The sequence below is a fragment of the Pseudorca crassidens genome, chromosome 9, assembly GCF_039906515.1.
Source record: "Pseudorca crassidens isolate mPseCra1 chromosome 9, mPseCra1.hap1, whole genome shotgun sequence".
Lineage (NCBI taxonomy): Eukaryota > Metazoa > Chordata > Mammalia > Artiodactyla > Delphinidae > Pseudorca > Pseudorca crassidens.
In genome coordinates, this window is record NC_090304.1 from 25,587,559 (window position 1) to 25,612,771 (window position 25,213).

General features: G+C 39.5%; 1 protein-coding gene across 3 annotated transcripts; it reads right to left on the minus strand.

The window, feature by feature from the left end:
• Positions 1–1,468: 1,468 nt before the first annotated feature.
• On the minus strand, positions 1,469–18,725 carry DEPDC7 (DEP domain containing 7). Of its 3 annotated transcripts, none has more exons than XM_067749501.1 (10): positions 18,416–18,542; positions 15,543–15,645; positions 9,884–10,274; positions 7,933–8,060; positions 6,935–7,124; positions 3,820–4,031; positions 2,599–2,741; positions 2,296–2,421; positions 2,113–2,191; positions 1,469–1,792 (listed from the first exon to the last, which is right to left on the minus strand). In XM_067749501.1, exons 3-10 carry the CDS (start codon positions 10,039–10,041, stop codon positions 1,599–1,601), a joined length of 1,230 nt encoding a protein of 409 aa, XP_067605602.1. In that variant the 5' UTR covers positions 10,042–10,274; positions 15,543–15,645; positions 18,416–18,542; the 3' UTR covers positions 1,469–1,598. The 3 variants fall into 3 exon arrangements, with proteins under 3 accessions (XP_067605602.1, XP_067605601.1, XP_067605600.1); XM_067749500.1 differs by lacking the exon at positions 15,543–15,645 and adding an exon at positions 12,654–12,685 and having other exon boundaries at positions 18,416–18,537; XM_067749499.1 differs by lacking the exon at positions 15,543–15,645 and having other exon boundaries at positions 18,416–18,725.
• Positions 18,726–25,213: the final 6,488 nt, after the last annotated feature.

Here is a 25,213-nt window from a genome sequence, read left to right on the forward strand (position 1 = left end):
AACCCGTGTCCCCTGCACTGGCAGGCAGACTCTTAACCACTGCGCCACCAGGGAAGCCCTCAGCCTCACTTTAATCTTTTGGTTTTATTTTTGTGAAGATGCACAATTTGAAATTGTATTATAAAAGTATTATATTGCACGTCTATTTGCCAAGTATATCTTGACAGTGCAGTAGTTCCAAAGTAATCATTAACTTGGATAAAAAGTTGAAGAGTTTAGCTCTAATTTACAAGAAATGAAGGACACAGAGGAACATGATAAAGGATAGTACAGGCTTGCAATGAGCTAAATCCAGACTGTGGGAAACTCAAGAACAGATGACCAGGTTTATTCAATGACAGAAAGAGAGAAAAGGAGAAGGAAGGAGGGATAAAGAGAAAAACCTCTAGAGTAAAAGATTTAAGAAGCACATTAACCAATTGCACTTTATGAACTTTGTTTAGATCCCTATTTGAATAAACTGTCAAAATCATTTGAGATCAGAAAATGTGAACACTGAATGCATTTTGATGATATTAAGGAATTGTGGCTTTGTGTGTAATGACACTGTGGTTATGTTTTTTTTAATTTAATTTTTTATTTTTGTCTGCGTTGGGTTTTTGTTGCTGTGTGCAGGCTTTCTCTAGCTGCAGTGGGCAGGGGCTACTCTTCATTGTGGTGTGCACCCTTCTTATTGCGGTGGCTTCTCTTGTTGCGGAGCACGGGCTCTATGTGTACGGGCTTCAGTAGTTGTGGCACATGAGCTCAGTAGTTGTAGCTCGAGGGCTTCAGAGCGCAGGCTCAGTAGTTGTGGCACATGGGCTTAGTTGCTCCACAGCATGTGGGATCTTCCTGGACCAGGGCTCGAACCCATGTCCCCTGCATTAGCAGGCGGATTCTTAACCACTGAGCCACCAGGGAGGTCCCTGTGGTTATGTTTTTAATGTCCTTATCTTTTAGCTATACATACTGAAACTTTATAGATGAAGTGATAGGATATATGAAATTTGCTGAGGTGGGAGCACAGAGTAGATTAAACAAGATTGGCCATGGGTTGACAACTGTTGAAACTGGATGATGAGTACATGAGAGTTCATTATTCTGTTCTCCCCATATTTATATATGTTTGAAATTTTCCACAATAAGCTTTAAAAGATGTTGAAGTTTTCAAAAGCATTAGGACAGCTCAATTTTTACTTGTCTACAGTTTATGGTAATTGACAAATTCACTGTAGCATAGCCTAAGTTTCTATCTTGTATCTTTAAGAAGTATACCTTTCAAGGTACAAACCATACTCCTATTAACTTGTAATTACAGACTTCCTTACTGTTTAATACTTTCTTATATAAACACTGCAATGTCATATCATTTAAATTCCTAGGATGTTCTATTAAGTGTCGTGCACAATAATTATAAATCAACCCACCTAAAAGAGGTCAATACTTAACAGCAATACACCATCTAATACTCAGTTTCAGACACAAAAAGTTATACAAAAAAGTTTTATTAAGTACAGTTTCATATCTAGAAGAACATCCAATATTACAATGTGATTGGATCTTTAGGATACATTAATTTATTCTTAAAATACACAAGTTATATACAGACACTGGAACACTCAGTCCCCAAAATACTCAATAAAGATGTCTGGGTGACACTTATAGAACTGACCTAGCAATTTTTTCTTCTCTTTGGCAGAAAGTTTTGAATCCTCATCAATATTTTTTAGTAAATTCATTAGCTCATCCTTGGTTGTCTTCCTTGTATGGTCAGAATAATCACTTTGATCAATTCTCTGGCAATAAATATATCCTTAAAGTTTAAAAGTAAAAAGTTCAGTTAATGAATCTATTCCTCAGACTTAACTAGAAAAATCAAGCAACACTTTTATACTTATATATATTTTTCCCCATTTTGTAAAATGCATGTAAAGATGCTAAGCACTGCTGACTTTCGAACCCTGTCAAGTTGCTTTTTGAAATAAGGAGGCTCTCAGCTAAGTCTGGATGGCTCTGAGGAGATTAATTAGAGTCTAGTTGAAATTAAAGTACAACTACTTACAGCAAAACACTTTCAAATAAACACCAGGAATTTATCCTCATGAGACATGGAAGTAGTATTTCTCAGATTACCTGTGTCTCTGTTTGGATCTCTCCCCTTCTGAATGTCCATGAGCTTAACACTGACAATTTTATGTAGAGTTCCAGGAATCTTAAAAAAAAAAAAAAAAAAAAAAAAGATGGAACATTATTCAAATGCATTTTAATCTAGTGATCTATTACATAAGATCAACTTAACTACTTTCAGAGTTTTACCTTAAAAACATCTTTTTGATGATCCATTAAAAAGAGTACCAGAAGATCAGTTTTGCCTTTGGATAAATTTTTATTGTCAACAATAGCTTTTGAGAATATCCTTTTCACAACCATTCGGTTGTCACTCTATAAAAATAAAATAACACACACCCAACGGTATATATTTTTAAGAACTGTAATATAAAAGGGAATGTTAAATATTAATAGCTACTATCCATTTCAGCATAATTCATGCTGATGACGGATATGTCCTATAAATATTACAGATACTGAATACAATTAACATTTAGACAAAAGACTTACTTCTTTCTGTAATTTCAATTCAGAAGGATGTGCTGCAACAGCCATGAAATACAGTAGTCTTCTAAATTCTTCTCTATTTTGGGAATCCAAAAGCTTTAGAAAGAGCTGAGTAGCTTCTAATGCTATTTCAGTCTTCCCATTCACTTCAGTCAAAAGAAAAAAAATGCTTTTAATTTTGACCAGACACGACTATATCAAAGGGAACAAAATTCAAGTCAGAGCTTATGCTAATCAGTAAACTTATCCAAAATGATGTTCAAAAGCAAAACAAAAAGACTAGGAATTACAATGAATGACCAATACCATCAAGAAAGCCTGTACTTGGGACTTCCCTGGTGGCACAGTGGTTAAGAATCCACCTGCCAATGCAGCGGACACAGGTTCAATCCCTGGTCCGGGAAGATCTCGCATGCCGCAGAGCAACTAAACCTGTGCGCCACAACTGCTGAGCCCACATGCCACAACTACTGAAGCCCGCGTGCCTAGAGCCCATGCTCTGCAACAAGAGAAGCCACCGCAATGTGAAGCCCATGCACCTCAAGGAAGAGTAGCCCCTGCTTGCCGCAACTAGAGAAAGCCCGCACGCAGCAACGAAGACCCAACACAGCCAAAAATAAATAATAAAAAAAAAAAAGCCTATACTCAAATTGGCCAGTCCTAAGTCCTTGTTGTACACAAATCTTAAGATGTTAAATCTAACTTGGTTTGTAAATAAATTCTCAGTCTATGTTTTCCAATAATTCACTACATTTCGAGGGTACACTTTGTATACAGTACTGATGTATCCAACTCTACCTGAGAAAAATAAAGGATTCTCTGAAACCTGCAACTTGTTTTCAACAAGCCATATGGAACAGTCTGGCTCACTGGTACAGAGACAAAGCAGAGTGTCTGCCATTGTGAAGAGAATGAAGGGGGAATGGTGATAGTGCTGATAACACTTTCTGAAAAAGAGAACTGCTACTCTATGCTTATTAAGCTTCCAGTGAATGAGAGCAGCATTCTCCTGTAGCAACCAGAAGTCCCTGAATAACTTCAGAGCTTATTAAAGCCTCTTTCCAAATGAGGCCTAGAAGTTTTGGAAAAAACACACTTTCCATGGATTAATCCAGATCCACTCTCAGCTTGAAGTAGTACCATTTTGGTTAATTTTGAGGACAAGTAACGTTTTCCTGTTCCCTCCAAAAGAGAAATTCTTGTATCCAGTAACATCTTACTTACCTAGGAGTTCTGCAATTCCATTATGAACATCAGATAGGTGATTTAACAGAGGTTCCCTACTACTGTAATATTTGCTAATGGCATCAAACAGAAGTTCTTTCACTAAGTCTGTTCTATCTGGTTGCTCAGGAAAGTTTCTGCTTATGTCTACAACCATCTGGTCTGGAAGGTATTCCAAGCAGTCAATTGCTGAAGAAAGCCACTCATCTTCCCTATGGGAGAAAATAATTATTATTTTAAAGAGCAAAGGATAACCAACATACACTCAGTACCTAATTTACTAGCTATTTCAAGTTTCCTACCAGAATAAATCTCTAAACACCTAGATAAAGAGATGTGTAATTCTTTTTAATATATAGTTAGATCATGAATCACAGATAAAAAGTTGGGTTTAATATGTCTTTTTTTTTTAAGTGAAAACAGAATCCATCCACTACAATATAGGCCTGAGAAAAACATCAAAATTCAAACTCTGCTCCTTAAATTTACTATGGAGGTCCAGAAACTCTAAGTTGCTTGCTCAGGGTCCCAGGTAGGGCTAGATCCCAGATCTGACTCTTAGACCAGCATTTTTCTAATATAGTATTGCTTACTTCAAAGCTCTGTGTATGATCTATCATCTCTGACTTTGGCTAGAAGAGAATACAGGAAGATAAGGTACGGTTTCAAAATAATTAACTATTAATTACCATTTCTAATAAAATGCCAGTTGGGTAACTTAAGAAAATTGCTACATTTCAAGGAACAGAATGACTAAGTTTTTTTTTTAATGTTTTTATTGGAGTATAATTGCTTTACAATGGTGTGTTAGTTTCTGCTGTATAACAAAGTGAATCAGCTATACATATACATATATCCCCATATCTCCTCCTTCTTGCGTCTGCCTCCCACCCTCCCTATCCCATCTCTCTAGATGGTCACAAAGCACCGAGCTGATCTCCCTGTGCTATGCAGCTGCTTCCCACTAGCTATATCTATTTTACATTTGGTAGTGTATATACGTCCATGCCACTCTCTTACTTCGTCCCAGCTTACGCTTTCCCCTCCCTGTGTCCTCAAGTCCATTCTCTACGTCTGTATCTTTATTCCTGTCTTGCCCTTAGGTTCTTCAGAACCTTTTTTTTTTTTAGATTCCATATATATGTGTTAGTATACAGTATTTGTTTTTCAATTTCTGACTTACTTCACTCTGTATGACAGTCTCTAGGTCCATTCACCTCGCTACAAATAACTCAATTTTGTTTCTTTTTATGGCTGAGTAATATTCCATTGTATATATGTGCCACATCTTCTTTATCCATTTATCTGCAGAATGACTAACTTTTAATATTCAATTTGTTAATATATATAGTTTAAAAAAAAATCATGTCCTCCACTGCTGTGGACTCAGGACAATTAATTCTGCCACCACCCAGGTCATGTCATTTCCTCTAGTCATCAGCTTCATCATAAGATGTAGACAGATGAACTTTAAGGTCAATTTCTGATTCTGTACTTAAAATTTAAGGTAATCATAAATTTTTTCACATGTTACTTTAGATTGTAGAAATGTAATTTAAATTCTTGTAGAATAATAAGCTTCCTCTTTATATAGAGTTCAATAAGTAGTATGTTGGGATTAATTTTTTCACATAAGGGTTTAAGGTACCTTTTGACATTCAATTGTTTATTAATAATTCATTAGAATGCAGAAATGGTAAAGTATAGTAAAAATATAAGTTGTATTCCTTTCAAACATTTGCATCTTCCTAACTACTGGAACACTATCTGCTAAGGCAAAAATCACTAAAAATTAAACTAGAAAATACAAGATTTTAACATTTAATAATTTTACTTAGGGGAAGAGTTTCAAGGTTATAAGGAATATAGAACTCCTCCTTAAGGAAAAATGAAATCATAATTCCCTTAGCACCTGGAGTTAAGCCTTCAAATTTTTAATCAGGAGAGTGTAGTCAGAGGTGAGAGCAAGAGTTATTCCATGATGTTTCTTTAATAAAACTAGTTAATTTAAAAACATACTTAGTTGTTTTTAATCGTTATTTTTAATATGGTTGTAAAACTAAATATAATGGCAGAACTAATTCTTAAAAGAGGACTCATGTATGAACAGTATAGTAAACTCAATATAAAATAATAGATTTTTATCACAACAACCAGGAAGTTGGTGATGCAATAAATATATATATATGCTTAACTTATAATAATACATATGGGATAAGTATATATTCTTTTTTTTAAACATCTTTATTGGACTATAATTGCTTTATAATGTTGTGTTAGTTTCTGCAGTATAACAAAGTCAATCAGCTATATGTATACATACATCCCCATATCCCCTCCCTCTTGCATCTCCCTCCCACCCTCCTTATCCCACGCCTCTAGGTGGTCACAAAGCACTGAGCTGATCTCCCTGTGCTAAGCGGCTGCTTCCCACTAGCTATCTATTTTACATTTGGTACTGTATATATGTCCATGCCAGTCTCTCACATTGTCCCAGCTTACCCTTCCCCCTCCCCTTGTCCTCAAGTCCATTCTCTACATCTGCGTCTTTATTCCTGTCCTGCCCCTAGGTTCATCAGAACCATTTTTTTTCTTTTTAGATTCCATATATATGTGTTAGCATATGGTGTTTGTTTTTCTCTTTCTGACTTACTTCACTCTGTGTGACAGTCTCTAGGTCCATCCACCTCACTACAAATAACTCAATTTCGAAAAACACATATTTAATACACATTCTAGAAGACTATAAAAGCATATATAGTCAAAGGAGTCTAAGAATTTGACAAATCTGTTCATTTTGTTCCAGGTCCGTTTGAAGACCAGACAGCTTTAAGAGAGCAGACAGCCCTACATTTTAACAAAGAAGATGGAACATAATAATTTTCTTCACTTGATGTGCAAGTGAGATATATGTGAAACAAAAATGAATATGAAAAATAATGACATTTAAATCTCGGTAATTTTGACCAAGGTAATTTTGTTCATTTTTCCCAATACTGATAATATCAATTGACAAAGCATATCTGATTGTATGGACAGAAGAAGTCAAAAGATTATCTTAAAACTAATATCTTCCTATAAACACACTCAAATTATTATATGTATTTCCACATACTGAGATTCACTGTAAGCCTTGAGAATCCCTCGATCCAGATAGTTCCTGTTGCTGACCAAGTCAGGCTGCCTCTTAGGTTGAGTAACTTTAGGTACCACCTCTTGCCGTTTGAGGAGGGAGTCAAGGAGTGGAAGGTCTATAAGTTGTAGCAGACGCCCAACTGTTTCTTCTTGCCATACTTCATTAACAACTGCACAGGGAAAATAACAAGGGGAAAGGTAACGATTAATAGTTACTACATGCTCACCACAATATCTGCCTAGGCAGGTCTAAGCTAATAAACTTGTGGCAAAAGAAAAAAAAAAGAAGAGAGAGAGTCAATTTTATGAAGTAGTTTCTTATAACAAAGTAAAACAATTCAAGATTTGTTTAAAGTGTAGGAGAACAGACTTTGGACAACAGGAATTCTTTTCATTTTTGTACTGTAAAAAGCAATATGGCTTGATAAGAGATCAAGTCATATAACATGTTAATAAGGACCTTGGAAGAAAGAATGATTCATTCAATCTGAAAACTGGTTTGAAACCATTGGCTGCAGATTATTCCGCTCAGGGTTTCCACAAATGGGATGGGGGAGGGAAGGTGGAAATCAGTCATTAAAACCACATTCCATTGCCACAGACAAGGAAGAACATATAACCCTGTTAATGTTTTAATATAATTCTCAAATTTTTATTTAACCTAATAAAATTTTAGGGAAAGATATATCTGAGAGCAGATTTCAAATAAATTTTTTAAAATCTGCATGTAAAACATTTCAGATTTGAATCTCTGCCAGCTGATAGGACAAAAGTCAGTGTTCCAGAATTGCAACACTGATCTATTTGTTAAAGATAATAGACCTCTGTTAAAACTTAATATAAACAGCTTTAATACACAGTGTGCTCTTTCTTTATGCTCTGAATATCTAAATTCTAATAAAGGTTAAGATTGAAAAAATTTAAATAACTTTATTTGAAGTTAGTCTTCTATTTCTTCCTGTATCATCTTTAGCTTACCTTGTGGAGACAAGTTTGCAGAGATATTTACGTGAGGGGATTCGGCAGGCTTTAAACTCAGATTTTCCCACAGATCCTCTAAACTTGCAGATTTGATATCAGAGGACTTAAATAATGCATCTGCATACCTAAAATGAATTTATTTCATAAATTCCTGTTTACTAGTAAGCCTACAGAAATATTTTTGAATCTGAGAGCTAAGTTTCTAGAAAGTTTATGTATTTCAGAGCAAAAACATAACAAATACAAATTCTAAGAGTAGAATGAAATATAAAAACATCCCACCTTCTTTCTCAAGCCTGAATATACACACTCTACATAAATTCTCCTTTGAGCATTTAGATTTAAGTAATTCAATGACTAAAACGTTAGTCGCCAATTTTAAAACATAATCAAACACAGTCAAACTTCATTATGCTTACTGTTTTTATTAGTTATCTCTCTTTCTGGGGCATTCTCTGGTAGATAGTGCTCAAATACAGAACTATAATGTCTTATTCATAATTCTGAAACCCAAAAAGCTTTATAAAACTTAAAGTTTATTCAGAATTCATATAGTGACAAAACCTGTTCTGAGACTATCACAGCCTTTATCTATCCCAGTTAGTGTGAATATTTTCACTGCAGAAATACTAATGTGTTTGATTACCAGATGCTATCCCAGACCCCTCTCAGAGTGTGATCTAGTAAATGATATATGTACATAATGACCTTTCTAAAATCTCCAAAGTTCCAAATTCCTAAACGCATTTGTTCCCAAAGGTTTCAGATAAAGCACATGGACCTACATTTGGAAAGTACTGACTGTGCCCTACCTTATTCTCCTACTTCCTTCTTATATAGAGAGAGGTAAATTTTATCATGTTTTAGAGTTTAAAAAAACATTTGAAAGTCAATACACTAAAACTCTGACTTTGGGTCAGATCTGAATTGTAAGAGCTTCAATTACGTGGTCACCTTTTCAAAGCTTAGCTGAGGGGAATAAAAGGGAGAAGTTTTATCTCATGACAAATAACTAAGTTAGCTATGCACTTATCACCTACACCCATTTCAATCACTGGGTTCTACAATTCTGTCCCCCAGGCTCCCTTTAAATGACTCCTGCTTCTCCACCACTGCTGCCTACTTCCCCCTCATCTGTAGACCACAATATTCCAAGATTCCTCTCCCCATTAGGCTGTCCATATAGCTGCTTAAAATACAATCTCATCATGCTTAACATCTTTCTGTGGCCTCTCCAACATCTGTGTGATCACGTGCAAACTCCTTAAAATGTCCTATGAAACTTTCTGCATACTGGCTCCTTTCATATTTCACATCTGCTATTTTCTGGATTCTAGCGACAACCCACCTGCTTGTCTTCACCTCTCCTGTTCTCATACCACTTAGTGTATAAACTCTCTAACATTTTTTATACTCTAATTGTAACCTGAAGCAGAAAAATCAAAGTTTGTTGATGGTTTCTGCTAAATATATGAACAAACGAGAATTCTAGGAGATACCAAATAAACAAAGGTTTGCTCTACTTTATCAAATTTACCCACAGACCCAGATTTTAGCCTAATTTACTGTTCCAAAAATAACAGACAGCATCTCATTAAAAAGTAGACAAGGGCTTCCCTGGTGGCGCAGTGGTTGAGAGTCCGCCTGCCAATTCAGGGGACACAGGTTCATTCCTCCGTCCGGGAAGATCCCACGTGCCGCGGAGCGGCTGGGCCCGTGAACCATGGCCGCTGAGCCTGCGCGTCTGGAGCCTGTGCCCCGCAACGGGAGAGGCCACAGTAGTGAGAGGCCCGCGTAACGCAAAAAACAAAAAACAAACAAACTAACAAAAAAAGTAGACAAAATCCTGCCAATATCCCCCCTGCCAATATTATGAGACACGCTACCTACTGCACTAAAGAGGCACCTCCCCCTGCCAATATTAAATGAAAATCTAACATAGACTAACCTGGAAGGTGAAAACAGTTTGTTCTCTTTGCCTAATTGACTGTCTTGGTTAGGTATCGTTGTGAATCTATAAAGGCTGCAACTACTATCTTCAAATGTAGGTTTTTTGTCTTTTCCAAAGACTTTGGTCGGAACTGCTTCAAATACTTTGTAGTCCATAAGTGCTTGACACACTCTCACCACTTTGGCCCGAGGAATATCTACATCACCAAAGTATTTATTCTGAATTAGGTGAGAAAAAATGACATCCACAGCTTCCGAACCAACAAAACAGTCATTGTGTCTTTTTAAATGATGCCTTCGTTTTTTCACCTCCACTTGTGTTTGAAGAGTGTTTATAATGCTGCTCCATACGTATGTGGCTCCAAATGGCTTCTGGGCTACACTGAAACCTGGAATGGGAAAAATCACAGTTACCGCACTCATTTGTAATAAGGTCTAAGCAATCCTTAAGCAAACCTCCAAAGTTATTAATAAGAAACAATTATGAGAGCAGCTTATTATTGAAATATGAAATTATTAGTAGCAACTCATTAAAAAATGTAGTGCTGAGCCTGCGTGTCCGGAGCCTGTGCTCCGCGACGGGAGAGGCCACAACAGTGAGAGGCCCGCGTACCGCAAAAAAAGAAAAATGTAGTGCCTACTATATGCTAAACACTGTTCTACGTGCTAGGATACAAGAGTGGGCAAAATAAAGTCCCTGTTCTTATAGACTTATTCTTTGTGGGAAGATACAGACACTATGTATATGTTAGATCAGTGCCAAGAAGAAAAATAAAGCCAGGTAAGAAAGAGAATGGTGTTTTAGATAGGAAGTCAGTTTGACATGGTGATCTCATGGGATCTCCAGAGAAGTCCCAGCAAGATTGTTTTTAATTATCAAAATTATATTTTAAAATTCCAGGGCTTCCCTGGTGGCGCAGTGGTTGAGAGTCCGCCTGCTGATGCAGGGGACACGGGTTCGTGCCCCAGTCTGGGAAGATCCCACATGCCGCGGAGCGGCTGGGCCCGTGAGCCATGGCTGCTGAGCCTGTGCGTCCGGAGCCTGTGCTCCGCAACGGGAGAGGCCACAACAGTGAGAGGCCCGCGTACCGCAAAAAAAGAAAAATGTAGTGCCTACTATATGCTAAACACTGTTCTACGTGCTAGGATACAAGAGTGGGCAAAATAAAGTCCCTGTTCTTATAGACTTATTCTTTGTGGGAAGATACAGACACTATGTATATGTTAGATCAGTGCCAAGAAGAAAAATAAAGCCAGGTAAGAAAGAGAATGGTGTTTTAGATAGGAAGTCAGTTTGACATGGTGATCTCATGGGATCTCCAGAGAAGTCCCAGCAAGATTGTTTTTAATTATCAAAATTATATTTTAAAATTCCAGGGCTTCCCTGGTGGCGCAGTGGTTGAGAGTCCGCCTGCTGATGCAGGGGACACGGGTTCGTGCCCCAGTCTGGGAAGATCCCACATGCCGCGGAGCGGCTGGGCCCGTGAGCCATGGCTGCTGAGCCTGTGCGTCCGGAGCCTGTGCTCCGCAACGGGAGAGGCCACAACAGTGAGAGGCCCGCGTACCGCAAAAAAAAAAAAAAAAAAAAAAAAAAATTCCAGATACTTCATAATTCATTACTAAACAAAGAAGGACGTAATGGATGCTAGTTTTCCAAATATGTGAGCAGTTTTAAGAACTGAATTATGGAGACTCAACTAGATAAATCAAGCTGAAACTAGACTTACTACTGGTACTGTATTTAGTCTCTACTGAGTAGAGCCAGAATCATGCACTGGATGGAATCTCAAAATATGTCCAGGTCATTCCCCTGGTATCCAGAACTAGGAGTAGCTGTACTGTTTCCAGCCACTATGACTAAATAAAATGAGGATTAGCATTTAATATTCTTAATTTCCTAACAAAGCAGAGATTATAGCTGAGATTTAAATGAACTTAATGTCTGTTCTTTAGTCTTTTTTCAAATCTTCATTATATTAATAGTAGCTAACATTTGAGGACTTACAATATGACTCTGCCTTCTCTTATTTAATAAACTGATAAACTTCTCTAAAATAGTTATTAATAATCCTATTTTGAAGAAATTGAGGCTCAGTGAATTAAACAAACTTACCTTCAGTATTTTTTTCCCCCTCAGTTTTACAGATAGTAAATATATACTAGCTTTTCTTAGTACTTAAATATAAATATATTAAAAGTAAGTCAGGGCTTCCCTGGTGGCGCAGTGGTTGAGAGTCTGCCTGCCGATGCAGGGGATACGGGTTCGTACCCTGGTCCGGGAAGATCCCACATGCCACGGAGCGGCTGGGCCTGTGAGCCATGGCCGCTGAGCCTGCACGTCCGGAGCCTGTGCTCCGCAACGGGAGAGGCCACAACAGTGAGTGGCCCACGTACCACAAAAAAAAAAAAAAAAAAAAAGTAAGTCAGCAGGACTTCCCTGGTGGTGCAGTAGTTAAGAATCCCCCTGCCAATGCAGAGGACATGGGTTCGAGCCCTGGTCCGGGAAGATCCCATATGCTGCAGAGCAACTAACACCATGCACCACAACTACTGAAGCCCTTGTGCCTAGAGCCCATGCTCCACAACAAGAGAAGCCACCGCAATGAGAAGCCCGCTCACTGCAACGAAGAGTAGCCCCCGCTCGCCGCAACTAGAAAAAGCCCACGTGAAGCCACAAACACACAGTGCAGCCAAAAATAAATAAATTAAATAATTTTTTTAAAAAAAGCTTTGAAAAAAAAAAGTTAGCAGATAGTTTTAGCATTTACCTTCCATTGAAGACTTGGATTAACTGAAAGAGCTTTAAGTGAGCCAATGAGATTAAAGAAACAAACAAAAAAAACAACTTTAAGATTTTTGAATCCTTAACCAAGCTATTTAAAAACACTTAGTAGTCATTACACCTAAAATAAGATAGTTATCATAATTCTATGATATATACTATCCATAGTACACAGGAAAGGAAAATAAGCAAGGTTCAAACTTGCAGAGCTCAGATTGCCTATTAAGTACCAACAAAACAGACTTCTGGGCTAGTAATAATATTAAAGATGAAACACATAAATCATAACAGTTGAGCTACAAGTAAGTTAGCATAAAAACCCTAAAAGATAAGGCTGACTCAGTTATTAATTTGAGATCAATAAGACAACTGATGGGGGTGAGAGCCTCAATGATGTGAAAAAGGCTAATCTTCACAGAGGCATTAAGAAATAAAGAATATATTTCCCCATATTAACTTGCTGTTTAAATATGGAAAATCAGGAAGTCTTGCAGGTTGGATAACAAAGTATAAAAGATTAAAGAACAGGTTAGAGCAGGATAGTAGGCACCTGTGAGCCATACAATGTTTCCAGAGTTCTCCAGGAATAATATAATTCAGCCCTTTCAGGTCCCCTCTGTTCTCACTGACCATTAATTCCCAACCATTGCATCCTGGTTGCAAATATCCTGGGATATTTCCCCTTAAGCATCACCACCCGTAGACCCAAACTAACTCATGTTCGTACAGATATTTTAATACATAATCTACCCTGGACTTGACGAGTAAATGTGCCAAAACCCACACCAGGATAACCTGTTTTTTTAATGCTGACTTCACCAGTTGAACATAGATCCCCCACATGCTGATTTGAAACTTCTTATTGATCATCATCTAAGAGCTGAAATGAACATTGGTATTGCTGACCATGGCCCAGGAAGATGAATTATTGTGACTTCTAAACAGGATTCGAGAGACCCAAAGTATACAATGAATGTTTTGTAAGTCTAGCAATCAGAATTTAAGCTTCAGCTTGTCCTCAAACTTCCCTTGCATATGAGCTTGACAATTCTTTAACATTCATCACTGTCTGCATCTTGATGCTTCTTTGTTTACATTTGGTTAAGCATGTTCTAAAAGCATCATGACCTAATGATCAAAGTCTAGAGACCAGCTGCGATAACCCTGAAAAACAGACTTAACTTTTATAATTTGTTTTCTTCATTTACTGATACAAGAATTAAACACTATGTTTAAGGTATGTTTCAGGTCTAAACTGCTGATTTGCAGGACTTTAGAGACTAAAATTGTATCTCTTTCCATTTAGACATGGTCATTGAACACCAAACAAAATATGTAAGAAATGAAGCATAGGAACAAATTTGACCTGTCGAATAAAAAGCTTTGAGAAGCTATCAAGAGGCTCAGAAACTGTTTTAAACTAGATCTATAACATACTACACATGCTCTTGAGCACTGTATAAACCTAGGCTACTTAACATTCAGTTTTCAAGCAGGCTCTTCTTTATCTGTGTGAAAACAATAGCTATTTTTCAAAAGCAAAGACCCATCCTTTGCATGTGTTTGAAATCTACCAAAAAAGTTTACCAGCCATAAAAAAGTTAAACTTCTAATATTGGACTTATGTGTATTTGTAACACTACTAATAATCATCTTTACTGGGCTTCCCTGGTGGCGCAGTGGTTGAGAGTCCGCCTGCTGATGCAGGGGACACGGGTTCGTGCCCCGGTCCGGGAAGATCCCACATGCCGCGGAGCGGCTGGGCCCGTGAGCCATGGCCGCTGAGCCTGCGCATCCGGAGCCTGTGCTCTGCAACGGGAGAGGCCACAACAGTGAGAGGTCTGCGTATCGCAAAAAAAAAAAAAAAATCATCTTTATTTCTAAAAAGGTACACTAAATAATCAAGTTATTATAATAATAATTCCTTAAAAATCAAGTCATAAGGCAAATAGGTCAAGAAATTACATTTACTTATTAAGTCACAAGGGGATAATCAGCATCAACTATGGCCCTGCTGTGAAAACCAATTTAAGGGTGAAAACAATTCTATAATCATTTCAATCAGTGAGATTATATTAACTCCTTAGAAGATCAATAGGCACATTATAAAACTGGATCCCACTGTAAGGTAAACATACACACAAGAGTTACTAAAACATGCTACTTCTAAATGAATATGTAACAATTGTATTTTCAATTTTGGACATTACACTGCCCCCAACCCCAACACACACAAAAGAAAAGAATTCAGAGAGCTCATGTTAGGCAGTTTTGCACAAAACTTAAAGAAACAGTGAGCTAGTGCCTTATTTCATTCAAATTTCCTTATACTTCACAGAGGTTCAAATTATTCAATACTTGTTAGTTGTAGATTACTGCCAACTATTAAAATATTTTAAAGAAGGGTTAACACAGTGGTTCTAGTGGGTGATTTTACTCCCCCCGGACATTTGGCAATGTCTGGAGCCATTTTTGGTTGTTATAAGCTGAGGGAGAAATGCTACGGATGTTTAGTGGGTAGACGGGCCAGGGACACTGCTTAACATTCTACAGTGACAGGCCAGCTCCCGCAACAACAAAGAAAATGTCAGCAGCGCTGAGGTTCAGAAACCCTAGGTTAATTGAATACTGTTTAGACATGGAAACTTGTGTTAATGCAGCAGGCACAGTGCTAGGTTCTGTGAATAGAAAAAGACGAGAGTGTGGGTTCTGGAGTCCCAGAGAACTTGGTTCTCTATTCTTGGCTCCATCATTACTAATAATGCAATCTTGGGCAAACTGCCTAACTTTTCTGGTGCAAAACAGAGTTAATTCCACTGCTCTCAGTTACTGTGAAGGTCATCTAAGATATATATGTAAAGTGGCTGGCACGTACCCAGCAATTAACAGACGTATAAAAACGAAAGGGGAAATTGTCTCAATCTAGAAGAGCCGAAGGACATGTGGATTCACTGTAATGTAATATCCTGGATGGGACCCTGGAACAGAAAAAGGATATTAGGCATAAACTAAGGAAACCTGAGTAAAAGTATGGACTATCAATATCGGTTCACTAATTGTGACAAATGTATTACACTAAATGTAAGATGTTAATCATAAGGGAAACTGAGTGAAGGGCATATGGGAACTCTAAGCACTAACTTAGTGACTTTTTGTAAATCTAAATCTATTCTAAAAATGTTTAAGTTTATTTAAAAAGTTAAAAAAAGGAAGGTCTCTTTCTTCCTCTTCCTTTCTTTGAACTAAGAAGACACAGTCCCCACCCTCAAAGAGTTTACCCTCTACCTATTCATACCACTTGGATGATGAGGTCAAGTGCTGAACAGTAGTCAGTCAAATAAAGACCACTAGCAGGCGAGATGACAAATGTGACACATACCAGAAGATTTAACTCCTCATCAGAAGATAACAAGTATGTAAAATCCTAAATCATTTAGGATTTGAGAGAATTTTTCTTAAGAATTATTTTTTTTCAAAAGAGGTTTTAAAACATTACTCACAGAATTGTTAAGACAAAGGAAAAGGACTACATTTATTAGACATTAACCAAAACGTCATGAAAATAGATAAATGTAGAGAGCTGTGCTTTGAGTGTTAAAACTAGGCAGATGTGCTGAGTGGGGAAAACTTCCTATACGCCAGTATCAATACTGCAACACTTTTACTGCATATTGGTTTTGGTAATCCAAAGTTTGTTTTCCTCTTACACAGCATTAGAGATGTCATGCTGAAGACTGACATTGCCTCTGAAAAGAAGGCTGCAGGTAAACTACGTAAAATAAATAAAGAACAATTTTAGAATATGTTTAGAGAACTATTAACAAAAGTAGGCACTGGCCCCTGCTTTAATTCATACAGATTAATGAGATAGCATATGGGAAGTACTTTGAGCTCCCTGGAAAAGTGATACCAGGTGAATTCAAAGAATTAGGTTACAGTATAAAGGGATAACAGGATAACATACCACTTTCTTGCTTGTCTATATTAAAAGACAAATTTCTTCAAATTACTTACTAAAGGTTAGCATGCAGACTTTATTTCTTCTACATAAATCAGGTCCCTGGTTGTTACAGCCCCTTTAAACTATGGAAGGATTACTAATAGGTAGAGGAACAAAAATACAAAGCTGCTTGCCAGAGGACACAGAAAGAGAATGGCAGGGAACCAAGAACACAGGCTCCCATTACCATGCTCGCTAGGACTGTGACAAGGCAACTAAAGAGTGGGAAGGGGGATGAACATAGGATAACAGGTAGGGTTCCAACTGTAGCAACCAAAACAGATGAGAAAACACACTGGGCCCTTCTCTGCCCACTGCACCTGGTGTGCAGAAGACAGTGGTCCTTTCCTTGGGTTCAAATTCGATGACCAGCACTTCAACTCTTCCCTCTGAGAGTCATCTACTTAATTTTGAATACATATTCCCTTATACGAAGCACCTGTTCACTAATGACCAAAGCTCAGAACAGGAATTTCAGCTGTTAGAGAAGACAGGACTTTCAATCACACACAATTTGGCAATTTCTTTCACCCAGAAAGTAAGCCTAAAGAATTCTCAAGACTGTTTCCAATAGTATTTGATTTTATATTCCTAAACGATGAAGTATTTCCCTTCTCTTCACACTGTAAACACTGGAGAAATTCTGAATGTAGCCGTCATGCGCTTATTTGAATCCTTTTAATTGGAGAGTAAGATTAATATTAAGATCGTTCTTAGAAAAGTACAAATGAAAAGTGGTTATCACAATTTATCATTAGCATTTTGAAGATTAAAAGGAGCATCACTAATTGTAAGTTAAACAGAAAACTGGGGGCACTGAGATGCACCCAATTTGTCCCACGTCAATCCACTGACCACTGTCATCTTGAGGAAGGAGTCACAGTTTCACTGGTTTGCTTTTACAAATGAAAGGCTTAATAATAAGGGAACTAATTCCTACAGCAACCCACACTGTAGCTACAGAAAGGGGGGAAAGTTGTAACTTCTCTAAAAGGAAAACAAAAAAGCCAAGTATTATCTGTACCCCTTAACTCTATTAACTGAGACGTAGGATATGCTAAAATCGTAATTTTAGAACCGATCATCCGATTCCGTTCAATTGTTTGGACATTTAAAGAAACCAAGATGTTAGCATACTAACATCCTAAGTAACCTGCCTCCCAGGACATGATTAAGCTGGCAAAATTCACCAGTGTTTCTTCTTATCTCATGCAACCATTGAAAAGGAAAATCAAAAACTTCTACTCATTGAAATACTGCTTATCCAGGAAGTGTAACTAATAAATACCTTTTATGCCAAGTTCCTGCCGGTAGAACTTAATGTAACAGAAACCTCTCACCACTCCCAGGAAGAGTCTGGGCAACAAACTGGGCAACAGAGGCACTGGGCCCCTGACCATATTGTGGAGTCAAGGTTTGTGGCTGAGACAGTAACCAGTAGTGATGTGCAGCACGTCTGGAGACCTACTGCAAGCGCCCGGCACGCAGCTGGCGCACAGACTAGTGCGCGGTGAAGTTAAAGTCCGGGTAACTTAGGAGAAAGCTGGCTGCGAGGGCACCAGGGTCCGGCACAGCAGCTCACCGGCGGGGGCGCCGGCCCGAACGGCCACAGCTGTGCGGAGCTCTCGGAGGCGGCCGCGGACCTAGCTGTACCTGGCGAGATGACCCGCCCGCGCGAGAACCTCAGCCTGCGCCCCCCGCCCGCCCCGTGACCCCCTGCGTTCCCAGACCGGGTCCTCGACACCTACTGGGAGGCCTCTGCGCTGGACTCCGGAAAGCCGTCAGGTTGAGAGCCGCCGCCTTCTCCCGCACCGTGGCCATGGCCGCAGCCGCGCGGACACCGCCGACCCAGACTGCCGCACAGCGACGTGGGCGGCAGCGCAGCGGCCGCCAGTTAACTGGCCCGGGATGGGGCGGGGCTCCCGCCAGGCCCAGTCCCCGCCCTGTGATCGGCCGCTGCGCGCCGCATGCCGGCGCCGGTCACGTGCAGGCCGGGGCCGACTGTAACCTGAGGCCCCGCGGGCGAGGAAAAGGTGCGGACCCCGCCTTCGAGACAGCCAGGTGGGAAGTATTTCGGGGTGCTGCGCCCTGCGAGTCCGCGCCGGCCGCTCTCTGCCCGCATCCCACCCCCGCCGTCGGCACAGCCCACGCGCAGTCAGAGGTATGCGCGCGGCAGGCTCAGACCAGCTGGGTGCAAAGCGCGTCCCGCCGTGGATTAGGTCTGGGGCTCGGCCAGCTGTTTAACTGTCTTGGGCTTCTGTGTCCTCACCTGTGACGCGAGGGCAGTATTAGTATCCGCTTCGCGGAATTTTTTTAATGAAGATTACACGAACCAATTCATGTATTTTAGTTGTTGGGTCTGGAACATACGTGCTTAAAATTATGTCACGGTGATAAGTGCCTCGAGTTTTTCACGCATCCCCACCTGTAAAGAACAAATCTTTATCTGTTTCAGGAGAGCAATGTCTAGAGGTCACAGTCAGGAGGGCAGCTGGCTGGCCTTGGGGCTGGCTGCCAAGGAAATCGGTGCGGCCTCCAAAGTAACTCTGGGTCAGGTGGGTAGGGACAGAGTTAGGAAAGAAGGGAAGGGGGCTGTTAAGGGGAATTTGAAAACAGGGAATCCAGGGATCCAGCGCTGGGGTACCTCTGAAAAGATGAGTGGCGTAAGAGACCGATAATTCAATTGTCAGATACTTAACCACTCCCCGCTCTTTTTTTTTTTCAAATTTGGGGATTTTGCAATCATGTTAAACCTTTGGTACATATAATAAATGTCTTCTTAGAAGGAGGATGCCTGCGTGATCAGGTTATAAACCAGAATGTTTTTTTTAAAAAATTTATTTTATTTTACTTTTGGCTGCATTGGGTCTTCATTGCTGCGTGTGGGCTTCCTCTAGTTGTGGTGAGTGGGGGTTACTCTTTGTTATGGTGTGCAGGCTTCTCATTGCGGTGGCTTTTCTTGTTGTGGAGCACGGGCTCTAGGCGTGTGGGCTTCTATAGTTGTGGCGCAAGGGCTCAGGGTTTGTGGCGCGCAGGCTCTAGAGCGCAGGCTCAGTAGCTGTGGCGCATGAGCTTAGTTGCTCCATGGCACGTGGGATCATCCTGGACCAGGGCTCGAACCCGTGTCCGCTGTATTGGCAGGTGGATTCTTAACCACTGTGCCACCAGGGAAGCCTCAGAATGATTTTTAAATGGGAGTTCATTACTTAGCTTATTGGAGGAAGCTCCTACACGTAGTTGCTTCAAAATGCTAAGAAGAATACAAACGTGGTTATTTCAAAGAGCACATACCAAGAAATTGCGACCCTAGGGCCCCCAGTTTAGTGGGTTAGACGTGGGCCATTGCTGCTCCTAAGATTTAGAAACGGTTGCCAGGGTTGTCCTTTTTTTTAATGCGCTCTCTCCCCCTGGTGGTAGTAAAACCCAACCGCACCTCTATTCAAGGAATTTTCCTTTGTCATTTCTCAGTTGACTATTCAGTTGACTACTGTATCTCAGAGATAAGATACAATTTAGGACGGGTTTCAGGTACTCAGTAGGCCAATTAACTTTAGTCTACCCCATGCTGTGTAACTGAATGAACACACAAGTCCATCCTCACTACTTGGGGAAAAAAAAGCTCGTCTTATTTCTGAAAGCAAATCTTGACAAACACTAATATTGGGTCTTTTGAAAAAGGCAGGTGACCTCAGTGACTATTTTGATGATTTATATAACATTTCAAAGAATTTTTACCAGCTTGTGCTGTCTTTGTCTATCTTACCTGGTGAAATGCTCTCTTTTACTTGTCCGCATTCTATGTATCTTGGAGGCCTAACTCAAATCCCACCTTCTTTGCTGGACAGAATTTTCCAGATTACACTGATATATTCCTTCCCTACAGACCCATGACATTTATCAAATACATTACTGTTTTATGGCCCCATCGTACTGATACTACCTAATTATTTCAGCACACACCTCTTGATCGCCTAGCAAAGTTGGAAAACTGTTCAGGGCAGGGACAATATCTTAACCTCTCAGATTTCTTTCAGTATCTGTCGTGTTGGGCACATAGTATATGTCTTATATAGTAATGATTATCCTCATTAAAATACAGAGCTTTTAAAAATATCAGCTTCATGCTTTCAAAACTTTAATTTTGTTGTTGTTTGTTTTTGTTTTGGCCACGCCATGGGGCTTGCAGGATCTTAGTTCCTCGACCAGGTTTTGAACCCACGCCCTCAGCAGTGAAAGCGTGGAGTCCTAACCACTGGACCAGCAGGGAATTCCCCAAATTTAATGTTTAGGAGCCTCTAGTTAAAAAAACATTAAAAATCTCTTTCATATCTAGAATCACAATCAGTTTATGACATGAAAGGAAATTTCGTCCATCCCTTTCTGGATGAACCTAGTGCACTGCTGCACAGCCTGCAGCCTCTTTCTTTCTGTTCTATAAAACTACTATAAAACAGCATGCAACTAGGTAATTTTTGCACAGTTTTTTTTAACAGAGTGCTTTAAAATCATTTTTATTGATTACTAAACAAGTGTGTCAGGTCAATATTATATTTAGCATATGGGAAAACTTCACTTGGTCTAACTTGTCTAAGCCAGTTTAGAGGCAGGAAACAACTGTTCTGGTGCAATCCTGCATACACACACACACACACACACACTAAATCACCCCCAAACAAACAACCAGCACTACCATTTTCTCTAGCAGTGGAAACTAGAAATGTAAATCTAGAAATATAAAAAAATAATGAATAAAAATCTTTTGGAGTTTTTGAAAAAACTTTGTTATTAAGGTAGCAATTTAGTGCCATTTTTCACTATTAAAACATGGAAAGTGTAATTTTTAAATTTTCACCTCAAATTTTGGCTAAATCAAACTTCAGGCTCATATCTTAACCGAGGCTCCCCCTCCCCAAAATTGTTGTAGTGGACTATTTGTGTTTTAGGAAAGGTATCCATCTCATATTCACTCCCGTTTTCGGTGGCCAAATGGTTGGGGAAATGAGGAGGAGGCCACTGAAAACAGAAAGGAATTGAAACCTGTTTTCTAGAAAAGATCTGATACACAATTTATAAAGCTGACTACTTGGTTTCCAGCCCATGACACTGAATATTTCCCCTGTCTCGCTGGTTGTTATTCCTCCATCTCCCTTCCTCTGATTCCTCCTCTTCTCCCTGCTACTAATAATGTTCAGGTGTCCCAGAGTTCAGGCTTTGTCCTCTTCTCCATCATTCACTCCTTCAGCCAGCCTCATGTTTTAAAAAACCATTTGAAGGCTCCCCAAATCATATCTCTACTGTAAACATTTCATTAAAACTGCAGCCTCATTTATCTGACTGCCAGCTCTACATCTCCGCTTGGATGTCCGGTAGGCATCCCAAACTTAACATGTCCAAAACCAAACTCTTGATCTTTCCCCTCAAAATCTCTTCCACACAGATTTCTCCAGCTAAGTTAATAGCAGCTCCAGCTCTATAGTAGCTCAGGCCAAATATCTTGGAGTCATCCTTAACTCCTTTTCTCTCACTATACACCCACCCAATTCATGAGGAAATCTGTTGGCTCTATTTTCAAAATATGTCCAGAATATGACCATGTCCCAATACCTCCATTCCTACTACTCTGGCCTGAATCACTACCACCTCTTACCTGGGTTACTATAGTAGCTTCCTAATTGGTCTTCTTGCTTTTCTCTTTGCCCCACCCTTTTCAGTCTCTTTTAACAGAGCGGCTAGAATAGTCCTTAAACCATAAGTAAGATTATGCCACAGATTAAACCTCTGCAAAGGCTACCCATCATTCCATTCCAGCCACACTAGTTTCTACCTGTTCTATTAACACATCAGTCACATTCCTACCTTAGGGGGTCTCTGTACAGTTGTTCACTCTGACTGCAATTCTCTTTTCCCAAATAAACCCACAGCTAACTCTCCTGTATTCAAGTTTTGGTTTAAACGTCACCTTCTCGATGAGGACTTCCTTAACAATCCTATTTAAATACTGCTGTCATGACCTCATCTCTCATACTTATCCCTCAGCAATCCAGACCCTCCTTATCTTGGTCTTTTTCTCTTTTCCAAATTTCTTATCCTTTTCTAATACATGTACTAACTTCTAAAAATCTATGTTTAGTGTCTGTTTCTTCCCTCTCCCCCAGTGTAATCTCCATGTGGTTAAGATTCATCAACATATCCCAAGTACCTAGAACAGTGCTTGGCACACAATAGACATTCAATGAATACTTGGTAAATTAAAGAATAAAAAATAGACTCCACCTTGCTATTAAGTTCTCTTATTTACATTGCAGAATTGTCCCATAGGTTCCATTTTGAGTTTTTTCAGTACTTTTTCATTCTTGAAAGAAAAGAGGTCTATTTAAGTCTAACATTTGCTTAAAAACAAAGGAAGGAGATCCTCCTTGGATCGCCACATTACACACTGTCGTGTGGTTGAGTATGTCCTCTCCAGTCTTTAAGTGGGAGAGCTCCTGTTGTAAATATGCATGACTAGGTCCATAATCCAACATCCTGAGAGTTTCTTTTTTGTGTTTGGTGAAATATCTGTACGAGGGTCAGCTTCCTAACTTTTTAATTGGTCCAGCTCCCATTCCACATAGATTGTGTGACTGTATTCCATGTCTTTCCTATTGCAATTTCCTCCTAGGTGGGGAAATACCACATCACCTGTGGGCTTATGTTTGGTATGGGCGTGCTTACCCTGAGGATTTCCAACTGCTGTGGCTTTCAAAGGCCTTTTAAATGTGGCCTTCAGTTGGACTGCTCCCCTAAAGTCTTGTGACCTTATTCTTTCTGCCACCCCACCCCCCTTTGGCTACATCACGTGGCTTGCAGGATCCCAGTTCACCGACCAGGGATTGAACCCTGGGATTATATAACCCAGGGATTGAACTTTTCACTTGGCAGTGAAAGTGCCAAGTCCTAAATACTGGACCTCCAGGGAACTCCCTTTCTGCCACTCTTTATTCCACCGAATTAGAGGTTGATAGTTGGATTCTACCAAGATCTCCTTTATTTACTTACCATACCACCATTCTGGTTTTTGTTTTTGTTTTGTTTTTGGAAGAGAAGTTGAATGTCATCTCTGGCATATTTTTCTTCAGTCTCGTCTTGTTCAACACCCAGAATTTTTTTTTTAAGTTTGGAGCATTTGGATCCTATCTACTTATTGATGCAGATTTTTCCCTTGTTATTTAGTTCCTTTGGCCTTTTCAGTTGTAGTTTGGCAGCAGCCTGTTATAAACTGGTGCCTGGAAGTCCAAGAGTATATAATTCAATAATTACCTGTAAGATGTGTACAAAAGTGTTCACTCTCTTTTGCACTTGGAAATAAGCTCCCTAAATGATTTCAGGTTGTAGCTAGATTTGGGGACTGCTAGAATAGATCATCAGTGAGGCTTATATTTAGGATTGAAAAACTTTGTGCTGACTACAAATGTACCTGTGAGCTTTAAGCAGTACGCTCAGTTTGTCACCACTTAGCTGCTTTTTCTTCTGGGAGTTCCTTTTTGTTTCCAAAACCAAAAGGCATTACCCCAAATAGCAAGATACTGCAGACATCAAATTATCATCACTGCTTGAGATGTGTGTGGACAAAGAATGTTGCCTGCCATTTCAGTAAACAAAGACTGTTACCTGCCATTCTGGTGTTTTTTGAATGGATAAATGATGAAATCCCATAATTAAGATCCAGGGAAATTATGGCACTAGACAGTGAATCCTAGAAAGAATGGTTCCCCTTGAAACATTGGGAAATTATAAGGCAAAAAGTCTAATTTGAAACAACTGTTTTTGTTTTGTTTTGTTTTTTAGAGGATTTTATTTTCAAAGGAAAGTACAAGTGAAAGCAGTCTTTTTTAAAATTAAATTTATTTATTTATATATTTTTTTCATATATGGCTGTGTCAGATGTTAGTTGCAGTGCTCAGGCTTCTCTCTAGTTGAGGCGCACAGGCTCAGTAGTGCATGGGTTCTGTAGTTGTGGCACGCAGGCTTAGTTGCCCCGTGGCCTGTGGGATCTTAGTTCCCCGACCAGGGATTGAACCCGCGTCTCCTGCATTGGAAGGCAGATTCTTTACCACTGGGCCACCAGGGAAGTCCCAAAAACAATCTTGAAGAGTCAGCAGCAGTTAGTTCTGCAGTGCCAGGTAAGGATCTGGAAGTAGCACATGGGATCATATAAATGTGTACATATCTTTGTATGCATGGGGATTATTATTATTATTTATTTATTTATTTATTTTTGGCCCACAACACGGCATGTGGGATCTTAGTTTCCTGACCAGGGATCAAATCAGTGCCCTCTAGTGCCCTCTGCAGTGGGAGCACGGAGTCTTAACCACTGGACTGCCAGGGAAGTCCCTGAAACACCTGTTGACAGAAAAAAACCTGCACAACCTAAAAGTTGAGAATTATGTTTTATTTGGCCTACTTACTGAGGTCTATAGCCCAGGATAGTAGCCTCTCAGATAACTCTGAGGAACTGTTCCAAAGAGGTAAGAGAGTTGCCAGGACATATAGGAGTTTTTGCT